A 14,057-nucleotide genomic window follows, 5' to 3' on the forward strand; every position below is an offset into this window, starting at 1 on the left:
AGACAGAGAGAGAAAGGTCTTCCTTTTTGCCGTTGGTTCACCCTCCAATGGCCGCCGCTGCAGCCGGCGCACCGCGCTGATCCGACGGCAGGATCCAGGATCCAGGTGCTTTTCCTGGTCTCCCATGGGGTGCAGGGCCCAAGCACCTGGGCCATCCTCCACTGCACTCCCTGGCCATAGCAGAGAGCTGGCCTGGAAGAGGGGCAACCGGGACAGAATCCGGCGCCCCAACCGGGACTAGAACCCGGTGTGCCGGCGCCGCTAGGCGGAGGATTAGCCTATTGAGCCACGGCGCCGGCTCTCCAAGTGATCTTTGACTCAAAGACTAAAACAAAAACTCCATCAGTTAACACTTTTAGGTTCCGATGATCTGATCCTGTCTAAATCCTTTTTGCACTGACACAGTGTATCACATGATTAAAAACACTGTACTTTTAACAGTCCAGTTTTCAATTTAGCTAGTATTTGATTCCAAATGATAAAAGAACATCTCTACAGCAGGAAAAGAGGACAGAAACAGACTAATATTTTTCAGCCATGGTGAGAAGTGAAGAAGAGTTATGTTTCAAACTGGTGTCCGAAGAGCCCCAAATCCCTGGTAACTGAGTAGAGTGCCCAGGGAGGATATCAGTTACTTAGATTAGGGAACCCACAGGACACTGCTCAGAAGTGCTCGCACTGCCATAGATCACCCAACTCCACCTTACCTCCGTGCCAAAGGCAGGCACCCAGAGCAGGACACTGCTGTCCGTTGTCTGTGATCACCAACAGTTACCAAATTCTGCTGACACTGAAAGCAGAGAGTCAGTATAAATATGAGACTCATGGCTGAAGTTAGTGAATTTACCAAATCTGTTTCACAACAACCACCGAAGTCATGTGGTACTGAAGGTGGAGGGTGCTTTACTTGGAAGGTGGAGGAACTCTTTACACTTACAATCTTCTTGCTTGAGTAACTGCCTATTCTTTGTGAACCTGTCCCCAGAGTCAATGGAAAATGATAGGAGGGGAGAAGGGCCACTATTTACATAGTGAAACACTTCTATTCCTAAAACACATAGCTGGTTATACAAATTCTGTTTTCCTTGAATTCCCAAGTCATACTTCATTTCAGTAGAGTAGGCTGCCATTCAACGGAGCCAAAGCTCCTCCTTGCTCATGCAAAATAACCACAAATAGGCCAGCTCAAGAGAAAAAAAAAAAAAAGACAACATGCAGTTTAAAATCTTCATTGGTGATTGACAATGAATTGGCTATTCCAAAATACCATTTTAAGAACTGAGATAATATCCAATCACACGGAGACACAATCATACACACAGTCATATACATTCAGATATTTATTAATGAAAATAGTCCAGTAAAGGATTGGGTCAAAATTTCAAAGTAATAATGGGTTAAGATTAAAGTTGTTTTTAGCTATATTGCTTTTACCCATGTTGTTTCTGGGGACTTTAGCCAGTCTAGAAATCAGTTGGACTTCTATACAATCTCTTCCTCTTCCCTTTGGTTGAAGCAAAATATAGTGAAGAGCTTTTATAACTGCAAATCTGGTAGGTATGTAGATGAACTGGAGTAAGGTGTAATGAGAAGTTAAACAAAAGGGTTAAAAAAGAATACGGCTAGTGAAAAATGACTACTAAACCACCCAGGAGTCACTGACTAAAGTAATCTTCTAGGCCTTCCATATCCATTTCCATAGAGGAATTTAAAGAGGCCAGAGCAGATGATGCATCCTTGTTTTTGTGGACACTTGGTTTGGGTTGGGGAGCTTCTGGTTGACTGGATTCCTTCTTGATGTCTTTACCACCATTTAGGATCCGTTGGCTCTCAAAAAAGAACTGATTGGGATGACTCAAAGAAAAGCCACAATCATCCACCTGTACAGGGAGGAAAATTATATCAAATTAATCCAGAAGAAAGCTATAAATACAAGAGTATTTTAAAATGTTCATGGGGAAATGGAATAAAAGATAATCTGCATTTCCATGAATATTTTGAAGACTGCTTGCAAATTCAAAACCATATCATCAAAACTTAATACATGGGTCTTCCTTTGTAACAATTAGCCCACTGCTTACAGCATTTCATTCAGAGGGAGCTGGGGCCAATCATTAACCAGACCTGAACCTCTGCACTGAGCTCCAGTCCTCAATCCAACTCAGTGCCATATCCAACACCAGCTCAACACTGAACTTACCCTTTAATCTTCCCCTTTCCCAGACTGGTACCCCCACCATTCTCTGGGGCATTCCCACACCTTTCCCTCAGCTCCACACCTTCCATCCACACCATGCCCCCAATTCTGGTGATATCCAAACCACTAAAAATTCTTATTGGTTACCTCAGAACAAAAAATTAGGGATAAAAGTAATAAATACATCTGGGAAACAACCTAGATGTGTGTATGTGTGTGTAAACATGTGCTCATGTGTGCCACAATGTGAGTTAGTGATACTTAAGGTTAAGGACCTGGATAATTCATTACTGTAGCCCTAGTTCTAATCAAAAGGTGCTATGCTGTAGGCCAATAAATATTTCTTTTTTTTTTTTAAATGATCTTGAAGTCACTTTAAATCACTTTGATATTTCTAATACTACTCACATTTAACAGCTTATCCATTAGTCTGGCAAGTGTAATCTCATTTAGTATTCTACAAACTCTGGAAAAACAACCTAATTCAATGTAATTTCTTCACTAATCTTGGGCTTTCTCTTGTCTTATGTTTTAGAGAAAATCTTTGAGATTTTATGTAATTTTCACTGAGATTTAATGGACATATGCCTAGGCTTAGAATTTTATGCTATTTCTTTTTCTAGAATATTATCACTGCTATCTAATTTTGAAAATCATTTGAAATTACTTTTCACTCTGTGTTTAGTACTCAATGAGCCTTCATGAATATATCAATACTTTTTTACATTTGAAGACTTAACAAGCACTCCTTTACCCACATTTCATTCTAAAGTTTACTAATGGCAAAGAAAAACAGCAATAGTAGCAAGCACTTATTAATGTGCCAGATGTTGTTCTAAGTGGTAGAAACACACACAGAAACTTACTTCCAACAACAGACTTATGGTGGTGGAGTTCTGAGATGTCCATTTGAACAACTGGGAAAATATTGAAAGTGAAATTAAGGGTCGTGTCCGCGACCACATTGTGCAGGGCTAGAGACAGGGAATGATGAACTAGCAGAATCCTTGCTCATAACCAGTGTGCTCTGCTGTCTTGTCCTTGTGCCACAGTCAATAATTTTATATTGTATTCATTCCTTAAAAGTTGTAAACCTTTGCTAGCTCTTGATGAATTCTACAGAGATGTGACATAAAAGCAAGATAACCAAAGAACTTTTTTCTGAAGTGTGAATCTTCTGCATGAATTGCTTTCTTCATATTCAACCAGTGGGTTGGAGTTGATCGTGTAGCACCCAACCTAATGTAAATCCTTACTGTCTACCTTCTCCAGTTACAGCTGACTACACAAATGCCACTTTCCTCAAGTTACTTAGTGTTCACATCTCACTGCACTAAAGGGTCTTGCACACAGTAGAAATATAAATATTTGGCGAGCTGAACCCAGAATTAGCCAGTATATACACCGCACATATTAACTGAAGACTTACTATGTACAGGACTGCATCCTACGGACTGGTAGTTCTTCAGCATACATTTGAATAACTCTGAATCTAAAGAAAATAATATGCTTACAAGCTTCACTCAAGAATGGACAGGGATAAGGGTCACAGATGAAGGCCCATTACAAGTAACACCACAGCTGAGAAAACTCCTAGCTGGGGAGAGCAGGGGAGGCGTTGTGAGGGAGGTGCTATCTAAGGTGGATCTGGAAAGATGGGGACAATAAAGAGCTGGGATAAGGAGGGAACGGGTATTAGAAGCAGCAGGAGCACAGGGGCAAGGTGAAGAGGGAATGTGCTGGGAAAGCAAGTGGTTCACACGCCCTGGTGTGAAAGGCACATAAAAAGGAGTGACAGGAAATGAGGCTGGAAAGACTGGTAAGGAGCAGACCTTAGAGAGCCTCAAAAACCAGGGTAAGTAGTCTAGACCTAGTTCTCCAGGCACCAGGGAGTCACTAAAAACCCATAAGAAAGGAGGTGGTGTGACTGGAGCTCTGCATGATCTTATGGCAGATTAAAATGGGTTGGCAGGGGAAGGAGTTGCAAAATGAACCATCCTGTTGGGTGTGCCAATAAACAGAAATATGGTGTTTTCTGGTAATACTTGAGCACCTTAAGATTCTCTGATTTTTCTGTGGTCAGTTCTTAGTTGCTGAGCCACAAATTTTACAGTAACTTCACTATTATCAGATTGATAGTGTATACACTGCTATGAATAGATTTTTTACCTTTGCTTTATTAAAAAATTGACAATTTTAAACTACTTCTTGAATGCTGATACATATATAATTTTTATTAATGGACACTTTTTTGATTTTTACTAATTCATTAAAAACTAAGAGATCACATACAAATTTTGCATTTTGCAAAGTATTTTATGGTAAGTACCATTTAGTGTCTAACACATTTCCATTGGAAAGCTTTACATTTTCTGAACAGAGAAAAATCTGAGATTGAAAGGACCCTGAGGATCCTTTAACCTGAATCTCTTCCATGTACAGGTCAAGAAACTGAGGCCTAGAGAGGTTTCACAGCTTATGTGAAGTCACTGAACTATAACTGGTTTTGTCTGAATTAAAATTCAGACCTTTTGACTAGATCATCGAATTTCTCTGAATTCCGTACTAAGAGGTTTAATGCAAAATCAAACTGACAATGCCATTTTTATCATAAATATTATTTCTAGAGCTAAAACTTGGCTTTCAAGATTATAAACAATATATTTTTTCTTATTTCATGTAGAAGTAACCTAATATCTGGTGCTATAACAACATACTGGGGATTTAGTACACTTTGCTTCAAGTTATTAAAGTTTTCAATGCAACCAGCACACAGAGGACAAAACTCTGGATTAAACTAAATTATTCACCTTCAGTTTGAAAAAATTAAATATGTTAATGAGGTCTGATGTAGGTTAATCTCTGAAACGGAGATGATAATGGTGTCATTTAGAGGGTTGCTATGGAGGAAACCAAAGATATATAAAAGAGAAAAAGAAGAGTCAACGGGCCTATGAAATCTAAATGGAATGTTTTTGAAAGACTCAAAAAGGCAAGTTACTTTAAAAAAAAAAAAAGCTGATTTTCCAGAAAAGAAAGAAATATCTTGCTTTGTGTATAGTATTGGGTACCTATTTATTTCAAAGAAACTCAGACTGGAAACTGTTGATGGGTAGGTTCAAGAAAGAAAGAGGAAGTTGAATTCCAGTTGCAAAACTATAATCAAAAGATCTTGCCATTACATTAAAAGATTAGCAAATAGGTGGCATTTAAATATCTTAACTTTAAAGTACAATGTCTAAGAAATACACACTTTAAGAAAGATTTATTTATTTACATGAAAGGCAGAGTGAATGAGAAAGAGGGAGTGACAGATATCTAGTTGCTAGCTCACTCCCCAAATGCCTTAACAGTCAGGGCTAGGTCCAGTCACATCCAGGAGCCTGGAACTCCACCTGAATCTCCCATATCCCATATGGGTGGCTAGGACACAAGCCTCTGGGCCATAATCTGCTGCCTTCCTATATGCATGAACAGGAAGCAGAGCAGGTGGGAGTTGAACCAGTGCTCTGATTCAGGATGCAGGTATCCCAAGTGGCAGCTTAATCCAAAGCACCACAACACCCACACCTGAGTCTTCATTTTAAGGATTTTTTTTCCCCACACTTAGAAACTAAAACAGTGCCGAGGGCCTTTAATGAAGGCTTCTACTATGTCTCTATGTGATGCTATGTTTTCAACTTTCTCTCTTAGGTATGGAATTCCCATTCTTGACTCATTTTGTGATGTTCCTTGTGGTCCATTACATTGCTTGATATCAAAATAAAATTATGAAGAGCTTCCTTCTCTTAGCTGAACTGCATTTTCCTTTAGCCTGTGTTCTTTATCTTCTGAATGTCTTTTATTTTTGAAGGATATTTAGATGGTTACCATTCAGTTTGTTTTCATCTTGTTCACAAAAATAAACAGGTTTTTTTTCCTCCCAAAAAGGTGATAAATGTAAACCAAACTAAAATAGAATTTATTTTAAAATTGAATTAGATTGTTAGAAGGGGAGAATCTACATCTAAATCCCCTATTTCATATAGTTTCTGGCTCTTGAGCAGAAATACTTCCATTATTCCTCTGGACCACACAATTTGCTTTACTCCAGATTTCGAAATATTGAGCATTTTCATGACTTTTGTCTGTATCTTCTCTTTCTTTCATTACCCCTTTTCTAATGTGAACGGTACTGGCAATGCTTTTATTTGTGGCTGATGTGTCTTTATTATGTTTTTTACATTGCTAGGTATTGGCAGAAATTCTGTGAGGCATTTTCATTCTGCCACAAAATAAGATCCAAAGTGAAGGCTGTGAAGCAGGATCAGTACAGCTAGGGTCTAGAGGACAGGGCTGGGGTAGATTTTATAGGCTACATTACACCCAAGAATAATGGGAAGCCACCAAAGGTTTGTAAAGCAGCTTACTGACATGATCAGAGTCCTCAGTTTTTAAATGTCACTCCAGCAGCTGAGTGGAGGAGAAAGAACTAAAATGGGGCAGGTGTGGATGTTGGGAAATGAATCAGGGAGCTGCTGCAGTGACACAAGAGAGAGATGAAGGTGGCTTCCGGCCCTGCATTCTAATGGATATCCATAATGATAACTTGAGGGTTTTGTTTTTAAGATTCACTTATTCATTTGAAAGGCAGAGAGAGAGGTAGAAACAGAGACAGATCTTTCATCAATTGGTTCATTCCCCAGTTGGCTGCAATGGCCAGGGCTGGGCCAGGCCAAGGCCAGGAGCTTCTTCCAAGTCTCCCACCTGAGTGGCACGGGCCCAAGCACTTGAACCATCCTCCACTGCTCTCCTAGGCCATTAGATGGGTGCTGGATTGGAAGTGGAGTAGCGGGGACATGAATGGGTGTCCATAATGGATGCTGGCATTATAGACAGCAACTCTATTCACTGTGCCACAATGCCAGCCCCGGACCTTGAGTTATTACAAAAAGACTTAAGTGTACTTCATATACCCTATTTAAGATTTCAGGAAATGGGATAGTATTGTAGTAGACAAGGTACAGCCACTGCAACTCCAGCATCTCATATGGATGACAGCTCATGTCCTCCTGGCTGTTCTACTTCCAACTTCCTGCTAATGGCCTTCTAAAAGCAGTGGAAGATGACCTAAGTGTTTGGAACTCTGTTACCCACATGGGAGATCCAGATGAAGCTCCTGGCTACACTGCAGCCATCTGGGGAGTGAACCAGCAGATGGAAGACCCCTCCCTCTCCATCTTTCCCTCTACCTCTGTAACTCTTTCAAACTAAATGAATCTTTAAAAAAAAAAAAAGATTGCGGTAAAATATGTGATAGGTTTTATTAAGATTTATGTAGAGATTTATATGGTGGGGAAAACTGCTCAACTATTTGGAAAATAAGCATTCAGAATTAGTGTCTAAAGAAGAATATTTTTTAAATTAAAACTTAAGAGATTAACTTATATCAGGCCTTGTGTTTTCACATTGACCATGCAGAAAGTAATGAAAACACTACAGTATACAATTATCTTAAATGCCACTTCCTCAAACTACAGACAGAATCAGGTTTCAAACAAGCCAGCTTTTGATACCTACTAAAGGCGTCTCTGTACAAATTTGCTTGAAATCCACACATTTTGAACACAATGACCTTAAATGCAAACCTGTGTCTCATATTTCTGCCACAGAAAATGTAGATTTTTAAAACAATGGAGGCAAGACTTTTACCTATGGGATATTTGTGTTTTAATCAAGAGGTTTCGTAATGACAGCTTATAATGAGGCAGCTGGTATTACCAAAAAAGCCATATGGAACTATCACAGTGCTGCTGCAAATGGTATCAATTAACTGGTTCATTTTCAAAATTTCATTTCAGTAAGTTTGATCACAGAGGCCTCAGGAAAACACAGTTTTAATGAGGGTGGTAAGGATGGCAGAAACATCACAATAAAAATAGATTCTATTTTTAAATTAAATTAGAAATAAAAATGAAGGAAGGAAGATACATGTAAAAATCTATACTGAGATCTAGTGAATACAAACAGCCTTTTTTACTTCATTGATTTATATGAGGTTTAAATTAGGCTATTTCTATATGTAAGAGAATTCAGATGCAAGCTTTTCAATATCTTCATTAATCTAAGGCAAGTTTTACAGATTGGCAATAGCAGCAGTCCTCTAGTTGGAGTAATCAGTTGCAGAGATACTACAAAAGCAGATTTGAGAGCTACAAAAAATCCTTTCTAGTGACTATGTCACAAACTCAATGTTTAAGCCTAATTCTTCAAAAAGGAAATAGGTTGAGAGACCTCACTTTGTGAAAGTTCTAAGGCCTCTTAATTAAAAAGGTCCACCAGTGAATAAGAGCATATGTAAAATTAAAACTCTCAAGCTGGCCAAGCAAATGAATGAATGCAGCCTTCGAGGGACTGAATTACACAAAACTGGTGCTGAAAAGACCCACCATGTGGCTTATCCCATGCGATTCTAACTCTGAGAAACAATAATGAGATCTGGTTTTTGATGACTATATTCTTATTTAGTGTGGGGAAAAAAAGAGGGCTAGGCCCACATACGGCTGGGCCTCTTGTTCCACATCTTCTATTAAGCATCTACAGTAAGTTGGGCAAGTCACCTATAATAGCTAGACCTGTTTTTATTCTATGTGCAAACTATGAGGGATAACCTTGAAAGTTCCTCCATGCTTACTAGTCTATGAATATAGACAGGAAAATGCTAATCAACTCAGCAGTCACCATAAATCCAGTACCAGATACCACCAAAGAATAGCACAGTGATGGTTAGGATCACAGCTTTAGATGAAACAGAGAGCCTGGGTTCAAATCCAAGTTTATCAGCAGTACAACCCTATACAAGTTGCTTAACTTCTCTAAGTTTCAGTCATAAGTGGAATACAAGCTGTACTTAGTTGTGGTGCAGATAAAAGGAACTAATGTGTTCAAGGTACTTTGTGCTGTGTTGTGCATACAGAATGGGTTCTACAGATGCTGGCTATTTTAATTATTGGTAATATTATAGAAAATATTTTTTCTTTGAAATGAAGAAATTTTGTAATTATATAACCAGAATTGAAAGATAATTTGTGACTACAGAAAACCTAGCATAGTAACTCATGATGAATTTAATGAATGCAGTATCTTTTGGGGGAGGGTCATGGATCCCTTTGAAACCTGATAAATGCCAGACTCCAGACAAATGCACATATGTACTCAGTGATAAAATGCTTCAACAAGTGCATGGACCTTCCAAGTCCATTCTTAGATGTCTGTTCCAGGTTAGGAATCCATGCCTGGGATCATGGATTGCAAATTGAGGCCAGTGGGCTGAATATAAGCTGCAGATGTGTTCCCTTGGCTCACAGAAGGGCCTTAATTTGTCAGCGTGAATGCCTCTGATGGGACATAAACTCTTCAGTGCCCCATAGTTCTACCATTATTTGTGGGTATTACTCTCAGCCAGCTTTATTTTTCTGAGTTATCTGCTCTTCTCTGGAGGCCTCTGACTCTGAACCCCTTACTTCACACATTTCAGAATATTGGATCGTTCAGCACTCACTCCAGTAACCTACCAGGCCTTTTTATTCTTAAGGGGGTGCCATGATAAAAACCAGATACAATTGCCTGACTCCCCTGATGTTAGGAGTCCACGTGTAACATCAGTTCTGCCACGTAGATAAACATGAGACTTGGGAAGTAGATGAGAGTAACATGAGATGGCAGTCACAAAGTAGAAGAATCAGAAAGTAGCAAAAGCCTTTGGCTCTTCTTGGCAGCTATGGGTCAAATTTGTCCCACTACCCACACTTACAAATGGGATCACAGGCATATGTGTTCATACATATTTTCTGAAGCTAATTTTACATTACAATGGCAGACTTGAGTAGCTGTGACAAAGACCCTCTGGACCCTAAAGTCTCAAATGTTTACAACCTGGCTTTTTACAGAAGTTTACCTACCCTATATATGCACTGGTGGGTGGCAGCTTCAATAATGCAAGATATTCTCATAATGGAGGCGCTCTTAGTTACAATGGTCCTGAACTGTATCATGCAAGCTGAGTTCTCTGGCCTTTATATAAATTTTTTAAGTTATCTAATGTCATGTAATAAATTCCTCTCTGCTGAAAACAGACTGGTTTCACTGGTTTAACTAAAAACCCTGAATGAAACGTATAACAGCAAAAGACAAAGAGTTATATCACAAAGTTAAAAAATTTTTACTTACATTATGTATCATCTCAAAGTACTTCTGACAGGCCACCTGGTAATGTGTCCCCTTGACTAAATCCAAAATCTAAAATGAATGAGGAAAAATAAAAATAAAAATTAAGAAATTAAGTTTCTTCAAAACCAGAGGCTCACAGCTGTAGGCCTTTGAATAATCTTCATTCCAGACAGGAAACGCAATAAATCATGTAGCATGTTGTATTTCCGCAGCTTGGACAGTGGTGATAATTTTGACACTACACAGTAGCTGCTTAGGTCAGCACTAAACCACAGATGACAAGAGATAATAAGTGATCTTTCTGACCCACCAACTGTGAATTTTAATAACTTTACCTTGATAACAAGAAGAAAATAGATCCTAGTATTACAACTCTGACAGTTATTGTCAGAATGGCATATTGCAACATCTCTTCCAAAATTGTAGATATAAATCTAGTTATCTAATGGTTGTTTCACAAAGTAATCAAGTATCCAGTTTAGATTTGTGTTTTGCACATTACTAGTTTAAACAGATACAGTATAAAATACTGCTGTGTGCCCATCAGGGAAATTTAATGTAAACCCTTCCGAAGAGTATCTGTGGAGAGGGAATGCTTTTACTTTCAATCAGATTTGTCCTTTTAGAAATGAAGTTATTTCCGGTAAAGCTCAGCAGAATGGGAGAGTGGATAGTCTATTCTGAACACCTATTAGGAACATCAGCCTATCTTTTGTAAATACAATTTGCTTTCCGATTCTACTTCATGTAATCTCTTCAGAACGGTGCGAATTCCCTTCCTTATCAGCAGAGTGCAATGCCAGTTGCAATTTGTAAAGTTTCAGCACTTCCCTCCCATTCTCAAATAAATAAAATATATATTTGGCCTATTTATCAAATGCAGTAAAATTCTGGAATTAAGAGATAACCCCAGAAGTAATTCTGGAGAAATGTTAATTTCCATCCCTTTTCAAAAGGTTGACCTTCCTGTCACAAAAAGAAATGAACACGCAGTCTCAAGTTCCTGCTACCTTATTATTGAATATAGCTTTACATCTTTTGACAGATGCACAGGAAAATCACAACTGCAGAATTGGCATGATACAATACTGACGAGATTGTGCTCTGATTGTCTTATAGAATTTCATGTCACCTTTTATTAGGAAAGACCTGTGTAAATGCCAACCAGACACAGAGCACAAGATCCTGCCTGTCTGCTTATTTGACCTATCTACTTTTCTTGACTGACTTTAGAGCAAAAATGAAAAGTCAACTTAAAATGAATGCTAATACATTTTTTAAAATGAATTAGTCATAAAGTTTTCCAAGTAACACTCTAAGTTCATATTCTGATACTTTTATATACAAATATCCAAATTATGTTGAGATGAACTTGCAAATAGTTATTGACAAGCATCAATGAAAATACAATTAATATCTGTGCATCAGAATTTAAGGAAAGGAAAGACTTCAAAATATAAATTGAAATGATGCCATAAATTATCTGAAGGGAAAATGAATTCACAGGGCAAAACAAACAAACAAACTCAATGATGAGATATATAACCTCCTTTTTCAAAAACACAAAACAGCGAGTTCAACATTTGATTTGATGTGGGTATAAGAATTAATGCATTCCCTGCCCCCTTCCACCTGATAACCTACCAGGTGGGGGGTCCCCACCCCTTCTGCCTGACAAATCTTCCACAATCTCCCAGGTGCAGCCCAGTATCTGCATCTCAAACACCCTGCTCCCTTCCTCAAGTCTGATAACATTTGCATCCATAAAGTCCTTCATTTCAGACCTTCAAGAGAAAACTCAGGGAGAAGTTTCTTAATATTTGCATCCAAAAAGCCCTTTGTTCCAAGAGGAACAGGTGGGGAAGCAAGACCCATCTCCTTAACACACACACATACACACACACCCCGCCTCAACTGGACAACTGGACTGCGGGCTCAGCCCTCTACCTACCTCTCTGCTGAGTCGCCTACCTGGTCTGGCCAGGTGTAATCTCTCCACTCAACCATGTAACCTCCACCGCCCCCCCCAGTCTCTCAGGCTCTGTCTGGAGAGGTGCCCATCCATCCTTATGGATGTCCCCTCCCTAATAAACCTTGCTATTTTACTTCCCACTAAAAAAAAAAAAAAAAAGAATGCATTCAAATAACATTCTTGCAAAGTAAATCAAAGTAAGTACATACATTATATAAGTATATTGTAATATATATAAAATCTAATATCTGTAGTTGAAAGACAATTTATAAAGAAATTTAGACTAATCAGATGACACCATCATACCGACAGAAAGGATCCTTCCTTAACAAAAATAATCTATTTTAGTTTTCTGTTTTATCTTGCTATTTTTGCTAATAATAGGAATATTTATTTAAAATTTGCCTACAAATCTGTAAATAAATTATTCAGCCATCTATTCATAAGCAACTTCACCAATCATGGCACAGCATATCTGAGGTGAATGAAAGTTTCTATACAAATTAAAAGTATGAAAAAAAAGACAATTATGGTTTCTTCTCATTGGCTAAAAAAGCTATTCAAAGGAAGACAAATTTAGGTGTAAGAGGATGAGGTAGGAAAGGAAGAGACATAGTGAGTAATGTAGATAAAGGGTACAAGAAATTAACCAATGAAAACCTCTTTGGCAATTGATATTCTTTAACATTTCTCCCTCTATACTTTTAATTCTCTATAAGTTAACTAAGGTCCCCTAAGAAGACTATTAGTTTTTTTTTTTTTTTTTAATAAAATAAGGCAGTTTGTCATCCTCACAAAAAAACTGCATCGTATTTGTATCTGCTGAATTTGGTAAAAGCATTAATCATACTGGTACTTCATTAATTTAATTCTCAATGAGATCTACTATTCTTTTTTTCCTTTTTGAGAATTCTACTAAAGAGGTTAACCAAGATATTTTTGCAGTTGAGGAATAAGGAGCATGCAAGGTGATATTTTTCTGATTGGATCAGTGATGGATCATAGCCAGGTTATGAACATATGACACAAAACACTACATTCATTCACACACACATACACACCTCAAACAATGTAATAACAGAAATATATGGTAGATAACATTTTATCTTCCTTCTCTCTTCCTAATATGCTCCAATATTTCCTGCCAGCTGCGACTTCCTCTTTGCCTCTTGCATCAGTGCCTGCCAATGAGGCTCAGATGAGTGCCTGGCAGCAGCATGTCACCACCTGCCCATGCTTGGCTAGGGGGAGTAGAATGCTGTGCAGCTAGGTATGCTGCGCTCACCAATTAGACAGGCAGCTAATGTGTCTCTAATTCAAGGTCATAGTCTGTCTTACATAAAAGAAGTAACAACCTTGCTTCTTCTTAAAAAAAAAATCTCAGCCTTTCAAAACTAGATCACACGGATATTTTCCCACTCCATTTCCAACCTTCCCTTATTTCAAAGGTGAAAGAAAACCGTGGTGGAGATGCTGAGTCTGAAATACTTTTGAATGTTATTACTTTGCCCCGTTTTTTTTTTTGTTTGTTTGTTTTGTTTTTCCCCACACAGCACTGCTTAGCCTTTCACCTCTGGCATGACCTTCACTTACTGGCACAGGTGTAAGGCTAATAATAGAGTTTTCCTCTATTGAAGATGCATTTTCATTTGTTTAAAACATTAAATGTCAAGAATTTTT

At 38.3% G+C, this 14,057-nt stretch overlaps 1 protein-coding gene across 3 annotated transcripts in view; it reads right to left on the reverse strand.

The window, feature by feature from the left end:
* Positions 1–1,327: 1,327 nt before the first annotated feature.
* Positions 1,328–14,057, reverse strand: part of PRIM2 (DNA primase subunit 2) — a 304,235-nt gene continuing 291,505 nt past the window's right edge. For all 3 annotated transcript variants that reach the window (XM_008263076.5, XM_089333079.1, XM_051854614.3), the window contains 2 exons: positions 10,406–10,474; positions 1,328–1,880 (listed from right to left, as the gene is read on the reverse strand). In XM_008263076.5, coding sequence (XP_008261298.1) covers positions 1,656–1,880; positions 10,406–10,474 — 294 coding nt within the window. In that variant the 3' untranslated portion in view covers positions 1,328–1,655. The remainder of the gene's footprint in view (positions 1,881–10,405; positions 10,475–14,057) is intronic.

Source organism: Oryctolagus cuniculus, chromosome 5 (genome assembly GCF_051225735.1).
Source record: "Oryctolagus cuniculus isolate XC-2025 breed Fujian yellow rabbit chromosome 5, ASM5122573v1, whole genome shotgun sequence".
NCBI lineage: Eukaryota > Metazoa > Chordata > Mammalia > Lagomorpha > Leporidae > Oryctolagus > Oryctolagus cuniculus.